At 38.0% G+C, this 21,705-nt stretch overlaps 1 protein-coding gene across 2 annotated transcripts; it reads right to left on the bottom strand.

Moving 5' to 3' along the window:
* Positions 1–345: 345 nt before the first annotated feature.
* Positions 346–19,503, bottom strand: CHRM2 (cholinergic receptor muscarinic 2). 2 transcript variants are annotated; one of them, XR_003530954.1, is made up of 3 exons: positions 19,378–19,502; positions 2,400–4,900; positions 346–634 (listed from the first exon to the last, which is right to left on the bottom strand). XR_003530954.1 is itself a non-coding variant. In XM_027663717.1 (3 exons), the coding sequence occupies exons 2-3, from the start codon at positions 4,859–4,861 to the stop codon at positions 610–612; spliced, it is 1,419 nt and encodes a 472-aa protein (XP_027519518.1). In that variant the 5' UTR covers positions 4,862–4,900; positions 19,378–19,503; the 3' UTR covers positions 346–609. The 2 variants fall into 2 exon arrangements, 1 of the variants encoding a protein (XP_027519518.1); XM_027663717.1 differs by having other exon boundaries at positions 3,468–4,900; positions 19,378–19,503.
* Positions 19,504–21,705: the final 2,202 nt, after the last annotated feature.

Raw genomic sequence — 21,705 nt, 5'->3', positions numbered from 1 at the left:
TTCTTTCTTTCTTTCTTTCTTTCTTTCTTTCTTTCTTTCTTTCTTTCCCTTCTTTTCTTTCCCTTCTTTTCTTTCCTTCCTTTCCTTCTTTTCCACTGAACTGACATATCTTCAGGCTACTGTTCTCCTTCTGGAGAGTGAAGGTAGGACTAACCTGTGACAGTACAAGCCACTCCCCATGGGTTGCCAATGGGAGAGATCCTGCTGCAGCAGGGTTAATGTCAAAGGTTGATTGGAACTTTTAAGTTTTGGCCTCTTTCTGGAAATAGTAAATTGGAAAAAAAGAGGGAGTAAGAAACTCTAGCTACAGTTTTTTTGTCATTGGTCATCATTTTGTGGTGAGGTTTTTGTTTGTTTGTTGTTTTTTTTTCTCTTGAATCAAGTGCACAGTTTGCTCCATTTCTATGTGAAACAAAAGTCGACAGTGCAACACATGATGTGGATGTGCCAGTGGAATGTTCTGGCCAAATCCAAGGTGAAGATGCAGCAGTTCCTGTAGAAGGGCACCTGGGGCCTCGGGGCCAATGGTGTGCAGGCGACAACCAGGGGAGCTGGAGAAGTTACCCAGGGAGAGCTGCTCTTCAAGACCGACATCTAGATCTCGCAGAACTATCGCTCAGAAGGGAAGTGAAACCTGGTGAATGTGGTTTGGACACAAAGGAAAGACATGAGAGCTCAAAGGATATTGAAAAGAACAAATTATAACAATCTTACTGAGCCACATCCAGCTGAAGATTCCAGAGGTTCCCAATATCTCAGGGCAGACTCTACCTCTTCTCTGCCTTCAGGAGGGGGTAAACAGTATGAGCACACAAACAAGATCCCATGCAATATTTTGAATATTAGATGATATTTTCCATGTATATAAATTATGTTGGGGTGTGTGTTTGCATGCCTGTGGATACACACATAGGTGTATTCTGTTATCTATTTTTACATTGTTTTATTGTCTGCAAATGTGGATGTGCCGTGAAACTGTTACAAGGCGGAAACACAGAGGACTGTTCGACCTGCAAGTTTTTAAATATACTTTAATACAAATCAAAGCATTTTGTCTTTTAGGATCAAAAGAGGAGATCATGCTAAGAAAAAGTGTCAGAAGGCTTCAAACTGATGGGTTTTGTTTGCGTGTTTGTTTCATGAATGTTGGCCCCAAAACAGTTTTTTCCTGTGGTATTGAGTGCCATTGCATGATGAAGAGGTATAATTGTAATGTATATCTTGCACTTCTTAACCTGTAGAGGTGTCCTTAGCTGCTAGATTAATTCATTATGAGCAAGAGACAGCTTCAAATGGGAGAATAAAGGATTTGCACACCTGCCAGAAAAATGGAGTTAAAAGATTAAATAAGACTATACAAACCAATATTTCCCCATTTGAGTACCTGTACTATTGATACCCATAGCACTTGCTTAAAGAAAGAAGCAGGTGTGTTTCTTTTAGGAAACTTTTCCAAAGAAGTCAGGTTTAGAAATCAAACAGTTTTCATTTTGTCTTTGTTTTTTTTTATTTGGATTTTTAACATTGTAAGAGAATGAATAACCTAGAAATGATAGTTTAAGTCTTTCCTTTGACCTGTCAAGATAAACCTAGTGAATGTAGTTTTGAAAGGCAAGCAGCAAGTTTTTCATTGAGTTATTCTTCCTTACAAGTAGGAAGATGAAAATAGTGATAGTAAATATGACTCAAGGCAAGTGAGGGTTGCAAAATTAGATCCTTGGCTGTATGGAGACACTTAGTTATACTAGGATGAAATCACTAGAGGTATAAAATCAATGACTGCATACTAAGACATATTAATCCTGAGTTTAGCGTGGCCTTAATTTACTGCAATTTAATCCTCCTCATTTTCACTTTCTACTGGGAACTTGTACTACAGAACATGAAAATTGTCATATTGCCAAAGTGCTTTGACACTGTGTTCCAATAAGCTTGTCAAATGTAAAACTTAAATCTGCAAGATTAACTGCTCTGTAATCTCGGAGGCTGCTGTTTTGAAATGCATTTTGGAAGACTTTAGTGTGGTAGCATGAAATAACAGAATGATTTGGTGTCTTATTTGGTGGGTGACTTTCACTCCAGAAGACAGACTCTCAGGACACTGTCTATGCTTTTTTGAGTAACAAAATCTGTAAATATACCTTCGCTAGTGCCTGGAAGTTAGTTACTAAGGAGGAGGTAAAAGGCAATTTAGATAACACCTTTTCCAGAAAGTAACATCTTCTCCAGGATACATCCAGGAAGGACCCCACACTAAGTGCTTAGGTAGAACTTGGACACTGTGGGTATATCACTCTATCTTTTTCTTTTCCTCAATACATTCATCATAATCGTCTTCTGATGGGTCAAGAGCATGGTGATCTAATATTATCTATTCATTCTGTGAAGCCTCAACATACCTCTTAATTGGTACATCCAACTTTAAAAGGATGTAAGCTCCATTTTCCTAGTAATAACCTCATTTCTATTCTTCAGCTGAGACCCTTTGTCTGACCGCCATGGTGGCTGATTGTATGAGACCTTTGAATTTACAACTTTTGATATTCAGTCTTTGTGCCCTGGACAAGTAAAGTACAAACAGGAAGAAAAGGCTGATGGAGGTAAAAGACAAATCCACACGTTGATATTATGTGACAAACAAAGTGAACAAAATTGTCTCAAAAGCTTTGGTTTACATGGATGCTGAAGTAGTCTTGGGATGTAGCAATCTGGACGAGACCACATCTTTTCACTTTCATCCTGACATGATGAAGTAGTCACAGAACAAAAGCCTGTAGAATGGGACAAGCTGCAGACTTCGAATGATATACAAGTTAGGCAATGATTACGTGTTGAGCATAAGTACACTTGCAGAATTGATGCAGTTTTGGAAATGGTGGTGTCATAAACAACATAACTTTCATCGCGATGTACCCAACATCAAGCTTCTCACATGACAGCGGCAAAAAACTGTTAGACAACTTTGAACTTTAGAAAATTTCTGCCATGATGCATTTGGATTATGCAATGATCTTCTATACTCCTATGCCTCTTCCACACAGTTATTATTAAAATTTTTTTTTTTTTTTTTTTTCCCTAGATGAAAATGTGTTAAACAGATACAGGGGAAAAGAAAAAAAAAGAAAGGAAAAATAAGAACAAGTATTTCACACAGAATGACCAAAAATTGTAGACTCTAAAGCCCTTCTGCAGAATACTCTCAGAAAGTAAGGAACTGTGCCTCCAGTCCACATCCTTGAACAATTTCTCAAACATACCCATGTCCTAAAGATTTGTTTTCAATTATTAAAAAAATGTTTTTAACTGTAGTTCTCAGGGGTAGAGCTGATGCCCCGTGTCAGGATTTCCACTAGCATCCTGGATTGCACATTCCATAGAAGAGCATAAAGTGCTGCAACATCGCGGGGTTTTAATTTAATTTGGAACTTCTTCACCCTTTCCATAATTATTTTTATTCTTATTTTTACCTCGTAGCTCCTATATTCTTGTAATGACACATAAGAAGGTGCTTAAAGGTCTTCTTGAAGGTAGCATTGCAGAGCGCATAACAAGCAGGATTGATGGTGCTGTTGATATAACAGAGCCAGTAGCCTATGGTCCATACGGTGTTAGGGATGCAGGATGTGCAGAAGCTGTTGATGAGCACCATCACATTGTATGGGGTCCAGGTGATGATGAAGGCCAGGAGGATGGCTAAAATAGTCCTTGTCACTTTTTTCTCTCTAGAGGGGGGTGGTTTCTTTTTGGCTGGCTGCTTTGTCATCTTGACTATTTTCCGGGCTACACTATTCTGCTTCTCCTCCCCGTTTGTACCTACGATCTCCACGGTGGTGTTGGTAGGGGCGCAGCAGTCTCCCTTTGGGGACTTTGTGACTATCTTGATGCATGTCAGCTTGGAGTTCTCCACTTTGAGGTGGTCTTGGGAGGTAGAAGCCTGTTTGGCATCTTTGGTAGCTTCATCCTCTTTCAAGTTGGAAGCTACCACACTGACAGAGGTGGAGTCGTTGGAGCTCTCCTTCTCTGCTTGAACACAGTTATCAGTCACAGTCTCCTCACTGGGTTTTCCATTTTGAATTTTGCTGTGCTCCAACCCATCTCCACTGGTTGGGATGTTGTTATTGTTTGGTTTCACTATTTTACCTTGGACAAGGCTGGGGGAAACTGTATCTTGGTTTTGTGCAGCTTCCTTTTTCGCCTTCTTTATCCTGCTCTTACTGGCTCGAGAGATTTGCCAGTAAAGGACAGTCATGATGATAACAGGCAAATAGAAGGCTGCAATGGCAGTGCCAAAAGTGACAGCAGGGTTGGAAAAAAACTGGATATAGCAGTCCCCATCTGGGACAGTCCTTCCTCCCACAATGAATTGCCAGAAGAGAATTGCAGGGGCCCAGAGGATGAAGGACAGAACCCAGGCAGCTGCAATCATCATGCCTGCCATCTTAGTGGTCCGCTTCACAGGGTATGTCAGAGGCTTGGTGACACAAAAGTATCTGTCAAAGCTGATAATGAGGAGGTTCATTACAGAGGCATTGCTGGCCACATAGTCGAGAGCCAACCAGAGGTCACACACCACAGGCCCCAAGGGCCAGTAGCCTATCACAGTGTAGAGGGTGTACAGGTTCATTGAAAAGATGCCGATGATCAAGTCAGCGCAGGCCAAGCTGAACAGGAAATAGTTGTTTACAGTCTGGAGGTGCCTGTTGACTTTGATCGACACCATGACCAGGATGTTCCCAATTATGGTGACTAGACTGAGAGACCCTGCTACCAGGACGATGAAGACCACCTCAACAGTTTTATAGGGGCTTTCCAAAGCCATCACATTTTCAGTGGAAGAGTTTATGTACGTTGAGTTATTCATTGCTGTTCTGCTAACAAGATACCCAGTTACCACTTAAACCTGCAGAAAAAGAAAAGAAAATAGTTACCATCAGGAAATTAGTCTCTTTGACTTTAAGAAATGGATCCCAGAAGAACTACTTGGAAAGAGATTGAATATAGAAGATGTATTCAGAAAAGCCAGTCAGCTTTGGATAATGAAAACATCTTACAACATATAATATCCATTTATGAATCACATGACAATAGGCTGCTTCTAAATAGGTAAGAAAGACACACATTTGAAGCTAAATCTATATTTTTAAGTTCTCTGATGATTTTTTTTCCTCTTTATTCTTTTTTAAAGCTAATATTGACTCAAATATTTTGGAATTCAATCTGCATATTGTTTTCTTTCTTACTGACTGTTCGTTTCAAACTCTAATCCAAATAAAAAAGTCCAGACCTGAGGGTATGACATTCTTATAAGGCAGAGTAATGCTGTGATTTACTGGGAGCCAGATCACATGAAGGCAACTTCTGTTTCCATCTTTCCTTCATGTTCCACTTTGGCATGCTTCTGTGAGATTTATGGAACAAGCAAGCTTATGTCATGTCTCCCCCTAATTTTCTGACCCTGCAGTCCCTTTCTTTGGTCAATAAATATAAAGATTTTGGCCCTGTATGAAACTAATTAGTCCGTCGATAAACCAAAAAAGGAAGGCCTGTTGAAGTCAACAGAATAAGTAAACTCACCTCAGTTGAGCATCTGGCTATCTAGTTAGACACATTAGATACATTTTTTATTTTATTTTTTTTCAATTGCAGTGAGATTGAAGTTATTTTTTACATACTTTTGAATATTTGTACCTGAAAAAGGCCTTATTGTTTTTTGAATTTTTAAAATGTGATGAGATTATGCTTGCTAGATGCTTGCTTGATGCTTGCTTGCTTGTACAATTCTCATTATTTTTCAAATCACAGTATTTTTAATCTGTATCACATGAAGCTACAACAAAAGGTCTATGGAAATGGGTAACAGGGTAATGATAAATAAAGAAAAAGATAAAAATCAGTTCTGTTTATACACATAATTCTTTCTGTGCCTTGCATAGCCTACCAGCAGTACTCAATAAATTATAATTAAACTACTAGCAATATATGACTGATAGAAGACTAAGAAAATGACACATTCTTTTGCCTTCAGGATATGTACTATCCTTTTTTGCATCTCCTGGAAGTCAATAGAATGCACTGGAATTGTACAGCCCGTCTCTGAGTGCTCATTACTTACGAGCTGTGCTCAAGGGATTATTGAGGCATAAAGGCCAGATGTGACAGAGAAGTTAGATTTTTTTCTAATTAAAGTATTCTCCTTTCTTTCCCCAACCATAAGGCATCGTTTTTTAAAAAAGAGCTTCTAGACATAATGGTACAATCAAAGGAAGACAAAAAAATTATTTAGGTTGGCTCCTTTATACACCCAGGGTTAAAGAACTCTCTTCTGGTCCCTCTGACTAACCTGCTGATGCACAGACATACGCAGTCCATGTCACTCCAAAGGAACAATGCATTTTTACTGCCATTTCAGAACTGTGGTTTGGTTGTTTTATTGGTTTTTTTTTTGAGATGCAAAAGAAAGAAGATGATGTAAAATGTCAGCATAGTGGCAAAAAACCCTTCTGACCTCCCAGGAAAATAAGCAAGTCTGTTTCCATGGAAAAGTCAAAACACTATACCAGGGTAAAGATTTTCTGTCTGTAATCTTGTAACTTATACATAAAGAAATACAGTGGCAGAATATGGGACTCATGCTTTCAAAAACAGCTAAGATTTGTTTGTCAATTCCATGTTGAAGTGAATAGAGGAACATAAGGCTACATACACGTTTTTTTTCCCTGCTATCTATTCACAGGTATATCCCTAGAATCCTTGGGGTCAGGGTCAAGAGGACAAAACAGGGAAGAGGAATTCTTCAGTTAAATCTGTGCTTTGTACAGTAAGAATAAGCTGAATGGAATGTAACAAAATTTATACTCTGTGCAAAAAAATAGACAGGACACCTATAATATATAGGACTGTTGTTTCAGCACTTCACAGTGTGTTTTTCTCCCAGAGCTTCACAAATGAGCTGCTGGTTATCCTGTTAGATGTGTCAGATATCAATTTTTGGGATAAGCTAAGAACTTCTCCTAACCAGATTTGTTTATGAACATTCTTAACAGAATGCATTTTTAGTGAAAAAAACCAAAATGACACATAGAAATGTACTGATTTAAAAAAAAAAATGCAGCTGAAAAGTCTGTGTGATCCAGGGTTCTGCAGCTACCTCTGGTGACAGAGAGTGAGTGGGAGAGCAAAATGGAATTAAGTGAGAGAGGATCAGAGCTGAAAAAATTGTGCTTTATGATAGAAAACAAGCATTTCTCTTCAATTTATTTTTGACAAAATGTTCTGAAGTTCATTTCATTCCACTGAAAAACAATAATTTGTTTTAGAAACTGGAAACTTGTGAAACCAAATTACCATCTCCCAGCTAACTTTATTCCTAGGTCTTTTCAGGTGAAATTTTTACCCACTTGCACTGGAAATATTTGTAATTCAATATAAGCTCTCCTGATTTTGTTATCTGGGATGGGAGGAGTGAGATGAAAGCTAAAGGCTAATTTTACTTGCTGGGAATAGGAATTCAGTGTGTTAATGTGAATGGAAGCAAAGCAGAGGAGTCCCTTGCCCAGTGATCTCTAGTTGCACAAAACTTTCCTGCCATAAGAAGGCTGCTAGTTCTGGACTGCAAATTACATTGACAATTACAGATTTCTTAGGTAAGGAAAAACATATCTGCTATTGCTAATTCCAGTAAAAACTTCCTTTGCTTGCATCAATACCATTGTAAAGTGACCCATGTTTTTCTGTGTATCTTGACAAGAAGGCAAAGGACTGGAGAAACATTCAGTTTCATCTGACATTTATTGTTGCTGCTGATAGTACCACCCTTATTGGAGCAGAGACAGCGGTGTGCATGTTTCCTAAATCAAGACACCCTGAAATCTTCTGGACTCTTTCCTGTTGGCTCCAGCAGGGCTTGAATCAGGCACGTAGAGAGGCTTCTGTTTCTTATTGTGGTCGCTTGCTGCCTTGGTAGAGGACTGCCTGTGGACTGCTTTTGGTTTTTGTCATGCCATAGAGCCCATCTCTCCTGCTGGAGAGGCAGTTGTTATGGGAGCAGATGTTATTCATCAGGCAGAGCTACGGGGCAGAGGCACTTCAAGGTAATATGACCTCCTGCATGAGAAATACCAGATCTTATTCTTGAACAAACAGAGCTCTCCTCTGCAAGCCCATGGGTGTTTGTGTGAGTTGCACAATATGGCACTGACTCCCATGGGCTTCTATAATTTATCCTGCTATACTAAGTGCATTCTTGCTAAACAGAGAATACCCAGAAAAGGCAAGGAATGTCTCTTGTGACCTGAAAAGCAACGAAGTTCATTTTCTGAAATATATTTCAAAATATATATGACTCTGTGGAATGGAAACACCATAATCACCACATGGAAAGTGTTCAAAGCCAAGAAATCCACATATAAAATAATTCACTGTTTTATATTTGATATGTACTTGGGAAATATTTCCAGTGAAGTTGTTTCTCTCTCTAATGAATTAATAGTACTGAGAATCATTCCCATCTTTTGACTAGGTGACGGTTTGGGGTAGAACTGGGGGGTTTGGTAGACGATATGGTGCATTAACTGTTGGCCTGATGTGATCCCGGGTCTTTTTGCAGTGAGCAGTTGACAGGAAGAAGCAGAGCACGCGTGGGTTGACTTGGACCCCCAATACCACCCACTAGGAGAAACCTAGTCCAGGCTGACACAGGCTGAAGTAAATCTTCTCAGAGCATGCTGGCAGCCACAGCATGCCTTGTTTTCCTTCATTTACCTCCCTAGCAGTTGTGTTGAACAGAGAAACAGGTCTGATGAGCGAAGGCTTTAAGCTGGTTCAGTGTAAAAGGGAACTGCAGTGAGTGTGAGGAAACAAAATGTTGCTATTGAGGGTGTTCATCCTATTCTGTTGCAGGCAGTGAGGAGGAGGCCAGCAGAAATGGGAGGTAAAGGAGAAGGGACAAGGACTATATATCACCCTTAGGATCATGATCTTCAAACAGCAGGTACTTAAATACTACATCCTGCTGGATGTGCTTTCCACTTACCCTGACAGGAACGCATCTATTTGGTGCAGGTGAATCTTATACCAATCATTGTAATTTTAAATTTAAAATGTATCTCCAACATCTGTCACAAAAGAGACTATAGAAATGTTGTGTATATTGAATAAAGTGGCTGATACACCATGCCTGTCAAAGTTTGTTAGACAAATCCTTCCTCTCTATTGTCCTTATTGACAAGTTAAATTTGGTAAGGATTTAACGTCTTCTTTGAATTCTCTGAAATCATAAGAAGGTCAAGACATGAAAGAGGCAACTAATGATCTGTACCTGAAAGTTATATTTGTGATTTAAATGGGATTACCCAGGAATCTCTGTCTTTCCACTGTGAGCACTTCTCAACATCCAACTCTCAAGCAAAAGTAAGATACACTTTAACTTCCCCTCTTTGATCTAGTTCCTCTTCAACCAACACCAATGTAAAATAGATTTGATTTTTGCTCTAGCAACAGTAGATCTTTTTTCCTGAACTGATTTTTATCCTGAACTGCACAGGTTTTGATTCTAAATTTCTTCCTGCAGCCATTTAAACCCACAGTGTGAAAGTGAAAAGAGAGAAACAAAATCCCTAAGCCTACGAAAAATATCCTAAATCCATTAGTCAGAATTTGTTATGGACTTTAAGAGAGAATATAGGTAGAATCTAGGCTTTTGATAAAAATACATTTCAGAAAATTTCCAAACACCTGAAGACTAAAATCTTCACCACACAGATTACTTTCTGCAATGCTTTGAAACTAGAAACATCTTTGCAAATTGTTAGTGTCTCAGTATAGTCCATTCTCTTTATTTTCATGCACTTTTGTTTATCTCAATCAACAGATTTCCTACCAAAAAGATATCCTGTGGGCCTGCCTGGATCTACTTTTTCCCATCTCATTGTGAAGGACATGTAAGAGCAAAATAAAAAATTTCTGTACGTATCTTGAAACAATAAATAGATCAGAGTCAAGAACATTAAAAAAACAAACTAACACTGTGCCTCTAACAGCAATTGAAATAAGTCAGAAATAAAAATACTCTCCCAAAAGCAGCAGGGGACTGTACATGAGTGGGTGTCAGTGCTGGCATCAACACTGCTGCCTCAGTGCTATTGTTAGGGTCTGAGGATTTGTACAGCTATTTACTACATCTTGCTTACTGCTGTTCTTATAGTCTAATAATCTCTTTGATTTCGGGAAATAACAACAACAACAACAAAAAAGCAGTTTTTCGTCAAAGATCTGGATAATTATTTCTAGTATATTGGTACTGTTGCTATTACTGTTACTGTTGTTGTGCTGATAGTCATCCATTGCTACTAGGGCACTTAATTTATTATCTTTCTGTAAATATAATTTTGGCTGCAGATATGCCTTTGTGTTTCAGGACCTGTGTATTTAAGAGAGAATTTGCATTCTGTCTTTAGGCAGCTGATATCATTGCAAGCTAAATTCTGCTTCTTAATGCATTGGGAAAATCTGAAAATTATATTTAACAGGCGTAGTTTAATCTAGCTTGTTTTGATCCACAAAAAGGAATTTTTATCTTATGGAGTAGAGAAGATACTTTCACTCGTATGCCTCCTACTCTTGTTATGGTTATATATAAAACACTCTTGGCCCAAAACCAGCAAGAAAATAGCCAAGTCACTTGGTTAAGTTATGGTAAGGTTTTCCTCTCCATTTTGATAGAACCATATGATATAGTTGCCCATATGATAAAAATTACTGAAAACATTGGTCCATATTATTCCTTCTGAGTCCCACCTGCACTACTGTGCACCTCAGCCTGTCAGAGGTACTTACATACTAGAGGGAATTTGCAGAATGGTAGTTGTAAGTCAGAGGGTTTCACCACTACACTTCAGGCAAAAAAAATAGTTAAGGATGCTCTTGCTGTTTAAAGCTGGAACAGAATAACATTTTTTTTTTCCAGGTAAACTGTGAAATGGGTCTAGTTACTAAGATGAAAAGAATTTTTTTTACCCAGAAATCAGACAAAAAAGTAAATTTTAGTCTATAGGATATGAAAAGCAAAATGGAGCTCTTATTGAAGCATCCCACAACTTTCTCTAGAGGGTTGAGTTAAATGGAGAGGATCTCCATCTAGAGGCACAGATAGGCAGCTACCACGTAAAACAGACATTTCCAGAAAATTTAGATACTTACTTATCTCCTAGGTGGAGGAACCACACATTTTATTACAATTTACGTTTTAGTATAATTAGTGAGCAGAGATAAAATTTGATGAAAATCTGAAACCATTACATCTAAATATTATTACAGTAAGCAGTTTGAATGAAAAGGCACAGTTAGACTGGGGCAGTCACTGCACAGAAACATGTTTAGGCCTGAGCTTATCCCCTGCAGCTGCAATTATTGAGTCATCGCTTTGGACATGATCCAACTCAAATTGTTGTTTTAGATTATGTCACAAATGGGTCAAAGTGTGGCTTGATGTCATCAAAAGGTAAAAAACTAGTGACTGGGTCATGCCATGTACACATTTCATCGGTGGACCTATACTGATTTCCACTTACAGAGGTTATAGGATAACTAGAAAAAGGAGATGAAAGCAACAGATTTCAGTAAGTCACTTTTCTTCCTTGGGCTGCACTGTTGTTGCTGGAAGTTGGCTGAAGCTTCTCACACCAGTCAACTCAAACAAGAAAATTTTTATTTGGCTGTAATTACCTACTTCAAGTGTTTTAGATAAAATACTCCTACTAGAACTCAGACTAAAATTAAACCTATCCTCAGCCATGAGAAAGGTTACCTCAGCAGAAGAGTTATTAAAGTTTCTGTTAAGGTTGAATTGAAGATCATTAGATTCAAGGATAAATTCTCTAAAGGAAGAGCGTGGTGAGAGTTAAGTGCTCCCTCTGCAGCCCAGCATGGATTGGAGGCACAGTATTTCATTATCCTCATATCAGCCATCACGCCTGTGCTATTAAAGAGAAAAACCTTATGAGAGCTCCTCAATGTCCCTGAGTGACAAGTGGTGAAGCCGGTGAAAGAGGAGAGGGAAGGCTGGCTGAAACCAACCAGAATTTATTCTTACCCGAAGGCAGTGCATAAGAGTAATGCATGTCTCATTTAGAACATGTGTAGGTAGAACTCAAAAAAATCCCCCCCAAAAAGAAGCAAACAAACAATCTTCCCAAAACAAAACAACAAAAATCCTCAAGCAATCAACAACCAAACCCATACTCTTTCTGTTTTTTTCCTGGCTTTAATTATTATTTTTCTGCAAGGGCATGAAGGAATATTGGTCATGAAAAAATAACAGGGAACTACAACACAGTACAGGGAAGGTCTCTCAAAGAATCACTGATTAACCCCCTCAGCTTGATAGTGAGTCCAGAAAAGATGCTGTGACATTTCAGTGAATCTCTGCAAATCCCTCCAACTCATGGAGGTCCATTTGGGACCTTGAATAAACCCATGAAGACTCTCTCAGTTCTTCAGAGATTTTGCAGCCTTCAATAGGGCCTCTGACAGGAATATCAACATACTGAGGGCCCAAAGAGACTCTTACTGAAGTTAAAGAAAATCTTTCCTTTTCCCTTGCTTGTAAATGGTGTCAGTTCATTGCTTTTACCAGGGATTTTCTTATTCACTCACTTATGATCACTTATGATCAGATCCACTGGTGATATATTTAGATGATACTCTAATCCATTTTGGACAGTACCCAGTTTCTTCACTCAACAAATGCTTTTAAAATTCTTTTAAACCTATCATGGTCAGTCTTACATGAAGTTCTCAAGAGCCTGAAAATCTAGTCTGTTCTGCTTCTGTGTCAATTAATTTTGGGGATTTTTACACATCTTCCATCTTAACAGCTTACCGAGGATGTAGATTAAAAGCATAGAGAAGAACGCCGACTCGGATATAAAAGGAAATGACTCAAATTCTTTGCAAGCGTCTAAGCACATATTGAACAGAAGTTCAAACTTGTTTCTGAGAGGGCAGCTAAATCTTTTTTATGCCTGTATTATGTAGACTGCATTTGAGGCAGTGATAGTGAAATACTGGAAGAATTTGTACCAGAAAGGAATGACACCTCAATTCCCAAATCAGAATCTATATTTCCAAGCTCATTCTGTAGTCTGAGAAAAGTTTGTGAAAGATGGAAAAGATGGTAGCAACACCTAACAAAATATTTATAAAAACATTTAAAATTTCAAATTAAGTGTTTTCTACAGGTAATTATAAATATATAATGATCACAGCTATGAATGTTTACTGTGGGTCTATATGATCATCTTCCCTTTTGTGAACAGAGAACCTCAAAGATTTCATTTTCCTTGCCAAAGAAAGGAAATATTTATTTATCAGTTTTTCATAGATACTACATTATCGTATATTTTCTAAGTCTCTGACTGTGCATTTACTGTTTCACTAAATAACTGATACCTACTTTAATTACATAGATTATAGCTGCAGACTAACTACTTTTCAACTCCATTACAGGTTTAAGAAATCTGTGTCTAAATCTGGCTCTGGTGTGTGGGTCCAGATATTGGTCTTGACACGCTGCAACTAACCTTGAAAACGAAAGCAACCTTAGCTTTGTATATGAATAATTCACTATGTCATTAAAAGAAGCCCTTATCCTACTTTAAAAAATAATATAATGTTTAAGAAGGTTAACTTAATTACTAGAAACTGGGGGACTTGTCTCTGAGCATGCAACTTCTGTAAAAATAATACTCAGCATCACTGGGCCAGGAAGACTAAAATTCATGAAAAAATACTCTAAAGCTCTCTACTAATTTTGACTTTTTAGGAGACATTGCAAAGGTTGCTCACACCAAACTCTGACCTCTCTTGAATAACTACAAAAATAAAATATTTGGAACATTTGAAATGCAAGGTTTCAGAAGGGCTAAACCAGATTATTTGAAGCCAGAACTACTAAAAGCCTGAGGAGCTTTAATTAGCACAGGATAGAGAATAGCAGACCATTATTTTATGCACAGTTCTGCACTTTGCCAACTGATCTTTTCGCTTTAGCAATGAAGTCTATGTGATACAAAACTTCCACAGAATGATTGTGATGAATACACTTGATGTCTCTTATACACTTTATTCTAAGTCAAAGGTGAGTTTTTAACTAAAAGAGACAAACAGGTTGATTTTGAAATTCAGAGACTGTGATGTTATATTTTACTGCATCAGAACCTCTTACATGTCATGGTAGAAGCACCACATCAGCTTCAGCACGACTGTTTCTAGAATGACTTGATTTGCAGGAAGCCAGTTCCTCTCCCATTTCTGGTGTTGAGGACCTCAAAATCTTTTTATTAATGTTCTGAAATTCCACAATTATGGTGTACGTTACTCTCTCCCTACCTTTGGCAGGCTTGTCTGTTATTGTCTGCAAGTTTGCTGTTTCTGCTTCTACATCTGAGATGACCTTTCCACAGCAATAATGTTTAGGGAGAAAAACATTACTAACTAATATATTTTGTTTTCTGAGGTTCCACTTTACACCGTTATTCTGCAGTGTCACCTACATGGTCTACTACTCTGAATCTAAATCCATCTTTACATAGCAACTCCTTAATTTGGGACTTCATGGTAAAGCAAACATATGGAAAGTAAAATTAAATCTAGATAGGAATACCGGCTACTAACGTACCTAGGGAACAATCTCCTCCATCAATCTTCTGAGTCCCTGAAGTGTCATGTCTGAGATTAAATCCCTCCCACTGTGCCATACAACAACAACAGAATCACTCAGCAGTGATTGCTGCATTACAACGTGCCTCCACACAGCACAAACCTGTTTGACCAGCACAAATACATACCTAAAGACAGACATATAAGGATGTGTGGGGCAAGAGAAAAGAAAAAATAGGGTGAAAATAAGAGGGGGGAAATGGGGACAAGAGTGAGATGTGAATGAAAAAGAAAAGAAGTTAATGAGAAGAAAGCAAGAGTGGCTGCAAGAGAAAGAGTTCTGCAAGAGTATTCACTTGGATCTTCAAATTGTCACCCCTTAATGCCTGTTTTCAGTAGAAATTCCTCACTGACCCCAATTTCAGTACATGTCTGTATTTCCCCATTACAGCCCACAGAGAGATTGGCCAGCATTTCTTTATGCCTTGCTCACTGAACAGTATTGTGGAAACATTGACGTGACTTGAAGTTATGAAATTTCACCTCTGATAGTCATTCAAACATTTAATTTCTTAAATCTATTGCCATTCACAGAGACTTGGCTTCCACAACCCCTTTAAAGAAGAGAATAGAAATGATTTTTTTAAAAAATGTATCCTTTTCTTTTTGTAATCAAGAATTCCAGTATTTAATATTTGTATAGAGATGATTTTCCCCCCAGTATATTGGTTTTGTTGCTTTCTGTGCTATTATATATGCTGTGGGCATGAACTTATTTCCATCTTTTCCTATCATTCTTTTCTTCTTGAGTTCTACACCAAAACCATGACCTTGGGTCTGGGACCATTAACAATGCATTCCACAAAGGGTCTGCCTCCAAGAGGTATGAGATTTTGATAAACAAGTGGGATTCAGATTTTTATCTCTAGGTGAAGCTGATATTTATCATGGGGTTTCCATATTTGTGCTCGTCATCCCTGGGGATGAGTACAATGTTCAAAAACATAATGGAAAAAAATTGCATAAAGTAAACAGCAAAAGGAAACTGTGGTTGAACTTGAGGGACCCCTAGAGTGAGGGGTCTCAGCTGAACTGGCTGAGGCACAGTTCAGTGCTTTGAAACAGCCTCAGCTCCCCATGCAGTCATGTTGCAGGGATACGAGTTGTCCTGATATCTCTTTCCCCTGCTCTTGGCTGTACCACTAAGTGCTGCCTTAGCATCTCCTCTCCCTAACAGTGACACTTTTTCCTCAGATATTTGCAGCAGCTTTGCTTTCGGACCTGATCTGTAACCTACAGATTTGGGACAGAATCATGTCACTCTTCCCACTTATTGATTTCCCTTTTCATTTTACCTTACTGCCTAGTGTAACACCTGTTATCCTTCAGCCTCTCTGGTCTCTCTCATCTTGTTCATCAGATCTCTGCTGTTCAGAGCAGTCTTCTGGTTATCCTTTTTCCTTAGGTCACACCGTATTGTTTTTCTCATCTTGTTGCCTAACAGTTATTCCCTTTGCTGGCAATGCTCAGCTCCCATTTCTCTGAGCACTTTAAACTGCAGGAAGACAAAAAGGATTCCTGCAGTCTCAAATAAATCTCCTGAGGAGTCTGGCAGGAAGTGATGCTGTAATGGTACACTATGGTGCTGCCCTACCACTAGAAATGAATATTGGGTGAGGCTGATAACTGACTCTACCAGACAACTTACAGAAATAGTCCTAACCTTCAACACCTTTTCTCTGAAGTTTGTAAGAAATTGATACATCGTCACTGACTGTTCCGAAATGATGAGAGACAATTTTTGCTCCATGTTTGAGAATTATCAGTGGGGCACAGCATCTTCTATACAATAGCCCTTATGTAAGAGAGGTAATGAATATTGCTTTGGATGAGAAATGCAGAAGACTCAAAACTGGAAAATCAGGAGACACAACTAATCAAGACTGAAGTATTCTGCTAATCTCTGTGTTTGATTATGAAGTGAATCAGATCCATCTGAGCAGGAATTGTTTCAGAGAGTATGAAGAGTGATTTTTGTGAGTAGTTTGAAGGGATGACGTTACAACAATAGAGAAGTGGCAGCATACTTTTATCAACACAAAAGTACCCAGTAGTAACAGAGCAATAGCTGGAATAGAAGATGGTAACATTACCTAATTTATGTACACATAATATACAACTGTATTGTATACAGAGTTTATGTGTGTGTTCGATAATTTCTTCATTAGCTAGTTACACCAACACAATCACTGCATATAGTGGAAGTGAGAAAACCCAAGTGGGAAGGTAGACCCAGGATGGGAGGTGATTTTGCCCTGCTAAAGTGTATGGTTCTCTGCAGCTCTCAGAGTCTGAGGCTGAACAAAGCCTCAGTAACACCACGCTGATTTGCAGATGTCGTGTATCCCAGTCATATACTCCTTGTGATACTCTTTGAGAAATCTGTGGCTCAAAGGCGCATTTCACAGCTCCTTGCTCTCAGTCACTCACACTATAAGCCTGTGACTTCAAAGAGACATCTAAAAGGAAATGTTTGGAACAAAAAAAAGGAAAAAAAAAAAGAAAAAGATTGTCTGCTTGTCCTTTTTTTTTTTTTCCTGTTCATGATATAACAGGCTTAGGATGCTTTGATATAACTGCTTCTCAGTGGGCTATTTTTCCCTTCTTACTCTACAAAAAACACAAAAAGAAATTGGCAGTGAGGAAGAAAACAGCTGTGTGATCCCAATCCAGATGCTTTCATCTTAGAGGGGGCTTGTCAAAGAGCAGGCAAGTGACTTTCCATCTCTAAGCAGGCTCCTTCAGTTGAGCTGGAATGATGTCCAAGATAGTGATTTTCAGAGGTTTTCATATTAGAAGTTAAAGCAGTAGCACATGCTAAGGCATATACTGCTCCCTGCTGCAGATCCAGTCAGAGTAAACAAGAAAAATCTTTGAGGGTTGGTGGTGCCCTTTCAGGCTGTAGGTAAATCACTAAGGTGACATTTTCTCTTGTTTCTTAGTGTAAATGAGGTTCAGTTCTAAATTTAATACTTTTCAAGACTTCAAACATGTTATCCATAACATCAGTGTCCTCCACACATGAAGTCCTGAATGTCTTTCACAAAGTTTCTAAAGTGTTGGGGTGGTTTTTTGTGGGGTTTTGTTTTCTTTTCTTTCTGTTTCAGTCTGTGACATGCAATGCAATCATATTGAATGCCTGAAGCACAGAACAGGACTGGATAAATAAAATGCAGACGCTCTTGTTTGTAAAAAGACATAGTGGAGGGATTTGCTGTTAGGTTAATGTGTAACCTCTTAATCTTGCTAATGTTGTGGTTAGAAAATGCCTTTTAAATTTAATTATCCACTTCTGTATATTTACCACTTTGCAAATGAGCGTTTAAAAATGTCATTTCTCTTTACAGAGATCTGTAATAATTTTGTATCCACTCATAATGATGCTGGTTACCCTAAGCAAATGCTGCCCAACCCACCATGCCACTGACAGCAGCATTTATTCTCTTCCTACTTGTCTAAGGTTTGCATATATCAGACCATGTAATTTAAGGAATTTTGTGCTTTCTCCTTTACCCCACCATATGTTAGAAGCATTTCAAATCTTAGTAGATTATGGTTTTGCATCTAAATAAAGAGCTTTTTAGTAACCCAAGTAGTAAAAATCTCAATAACTAATTGGGGATGGGTGACATTGTCCTGAGAAGAGACTTATTCCAGAAAGTGGTCTAAATTATTAATGTTTTGATAAATAGGAATAAACTCAGAAGGTAACTTATTCTGGTTTCTACATAAGATGCAGATCTATTAGTATATTCCCTATATTTTCATATTAATTTCTCAAATGTTTGGAAGAGCAGGTAATGATTTTTGATTTTCTTTTAATAGAGGATACTGTGGTGGGTCTGTTGTGTTTGAAAACTCTTGCCTTGGTGACTGTCCAGTGCAACAGAAAGTTGAAAACTGTATTGGTTTAACTGTATGGTAAGGATGGCCACTGTAAGAGTAGATGGTAAGGAAATATTTATCAAAACACTGTCCAACAGTATCCAACATCCTGTCTCATAATATCAGCTAACATGATCCAGGCTGACCACTATTGTCAGCTGGGTGGTCAGTGGAGAATGACAGCATAATTAGGACAAAAAAACATGGATATCTTCCCACTTCTCATATTCCCTCATACAGGAGTAAGAGAGTCATGGGGACTATGCTGAGACAGAAAGGAAAATGAAAAGTGGTAACATCATCGCTTCTTTTTCATCAAGAATCTTACTTGTACTTCTAAGACCTGATACAAGGGATGTCTCAGTTATCCACACAGGCTGTAAAACAGCACAGGATAAAAGAATGTAAGGCTTGTGGAAAAATACAGGACAATTCCTTACCTACATCCTGCACAGAAGTGTATTAATTCTTTCTTTCATTATCTCCGAGGTAGGTATTGCAAAGGCAAAATCAATTTAGGTCAATGATACCACATTTACATTGCATCACCTTTGCAAAGAAGATCAAACATCCAAAAGATGACATTCACAAAAAATACAATTATATTTGATAAGAAGAAAAATGTCTTTTCTAGCTATTCCTGCTGGATCTTGTCGTTTAATAAATTCATATTCCATACTTCTGAACAATCTGTTTATAATTGAACATAGTAACACAGTTTCATAGCTATTTTCAGATACAGGTACAGCAGAGAGCCTAAGAGAACGGAACTCTTACACTTTTTCTGGGAGAATCTCTTCTTGTTACCTTGTAGTCTTCAGAGGTGAAGGGCGTCTGTTGCCAGACAGTGGACTGGTTTAGTGCTCCAGATAGTGAGAATCTGATGCAATTTGCCTTGTACTAAGCAGAGTCAATATTACTTAAACTCCCATGTAAATACACATGGACTTCAAACACAATTTAAGTTTCAGACATTCTAGCAAATTTGTCATGAACCTGCTGCACATGAATTGTGATACCTTCTGTTCTTTCAATACTGGGAAATGGAGATGGTTGAGAATAAGTAAATGGTAAGTAAGTGGTAATACAGCCTGTTCCAGTATTTGGCTGAGGATAAAGATAATGCATTAAAAAGAGGAAAAACGTATAGGTTTCCTAGTTTCTCTTTTTAAATCTTGTGATGCACATTGTGCTTCTTTGGTCAGAAGGTGGTTCAGTTAACCATGTTTGTTAGGGTCAGTATAAAAATAAAGCTTATGTAGTAAATTTGGATGAGTGAGACAAAAGTTTTGGGTTTGCAAGGCTCTATACAGGAAGTGAAAAAATACATTTGAGATTTTTCTCTCTCCGAAAAGAAAGTTCATAAAGTTGTTTCAAGATTTATAAGCAAACTGACAAAGGTAGTAGGGTTAAGGATGGGGAATGCTAAGTAGTTTAGTGCTTAATTTTAGACAAAAAAAAATTGTTAGAATGTTCATATATGACTTTCTGAAGTTTATGAATGAGTTTTAGTTGAGATTGTTTCTGGAGCAACTGAGAACTGCCCAGCACAGCAGGGTCCTTACCCTGTCTTAAACCATGTGCCATAACCAAATTATCAATTTGGGAATAATGGTGTTTAAAACAGGTAAATTATAAAATCATGACAAAGGTATATGGAGAGATCTTCTGGTCACAAAAACAACTGCAAATTCTCTTAAATTAAGTTTAATCACAGTTCTTAAAAGCATTCATTACTTGTCTATTGAGCATTGTTTTAGATTTGACTTTTTGTACAGTTTTGCTTTGTTTATTACTAATGTTGGGCAACAGTTGCCCTCCAAGATGTTCCTCACTTTCTATTTTCACTATGGCAAAAATATGGTCTGCACATAAGTAGGCCATTTTAAACAGGTACCTGTGAGGAACTTTCAGTATAATCCAACCAGCAGAGACAGCAAAGCAGCACAGTCCACAGGCCATCTACTGTTACTTTGAGAGTACTCAGAAGACACCTGTGTGCCTTTTTCTCTTACAGGACACATGTAGGAAGACTGTGAACAAAAAGAAAATGCATCCCAGTTCAGATATCTCTGGAATCTGCTCTTTCACACAGTGGGAAAATTCTCTTTTGTATTGTATATGTGATCCTACTCAGCTCAGCTGACACTATGTAATTCAGTATTATTTCCTTTATTTTAAGGAATAAAGTTGAGTGTTTTCCTTCCTTTCTTCCTTCCTTATACAACCTGGATGCTTTATTCCTATTGTGTTGTCTTGGTTATCTCCTTTTGTTTTCCTATTTTTATTCAAGGAGCTGTTATATCAGTGATGGTGACAGCAGCTGCTCCAGAAAACACAGAAGTTTGTTAGAGCTAATAGCTATTCAAGCAATCATTTTCCCTGCTTCCTTAAAATGAGTCTGTTCTGAAACAGATAGAAAATCAAAATCTCATAATGCCTGCAAAGCATAATCTCTCCTTCTCCACATATGCATGTATGGAATACATATTTATGCTCTATTGTAGTTTTACTTCCTATCCTTTTTGTTCTTTGCTAATATATTTCTCAATATGGTTGATCTGCATTGCATTTTTTCCTCTAGCTTCTTGTCATGGTGTACACAAAGGCTTTGGACAAAGGACAGTAAATCCAATATAATCCAAATTATATGTGCTAATCAACAGTAACCGGTACTTCTATCAGAAGGTGCACACCCATTGAATGTACAGTGCCTTCCACATTTCTTCTTCTATATTGTTTGGTTTTGAGATTCATAGCATTAATCCAAGCTCCCTGTGCAACTAACAGAGCTATCTATTCATCACAAAAATACACAGATACTATTTGCTTGTATTAAATTCACTTTACCTGCTCTGCAGACATGCTACTTTTGTGCACATTTATATTTTTAAGAATTAAATATCAGGCTTCTCGTTAAAACAGCAATCTCTGGGAGGATATTACAGAATGTTCATGTAGTGAGTTGTGAAATTCCATACATCAGCAATGGCACTGGAAGCCTGGTTTGGAGAGTGCTGAGAGCAGGGGTCTACTGTATAAGATACATTACTCATCCAAACTCCCATTTCAGAGTCTGAAATCTCATGGTAAATTGCTCTGAAA

The sequence above is a fragment of the Corapipo altera genome, unplaced genomic scaffold, assembly GCF_003945725.1.
Source record: "Corapipo altera isolate COAL_440 unplaced genomic scaffold, ASM394572v1 1, whole genome shotgun sequence".
NCBI lineage: Eukaryota > Metazoa > Chordata > Aves > Passeriformes > Pipridae > Corapipo > Corapipo altera.
This window is presented reverse-complemented; position numbering and strand designations above follow the sequence as displayed.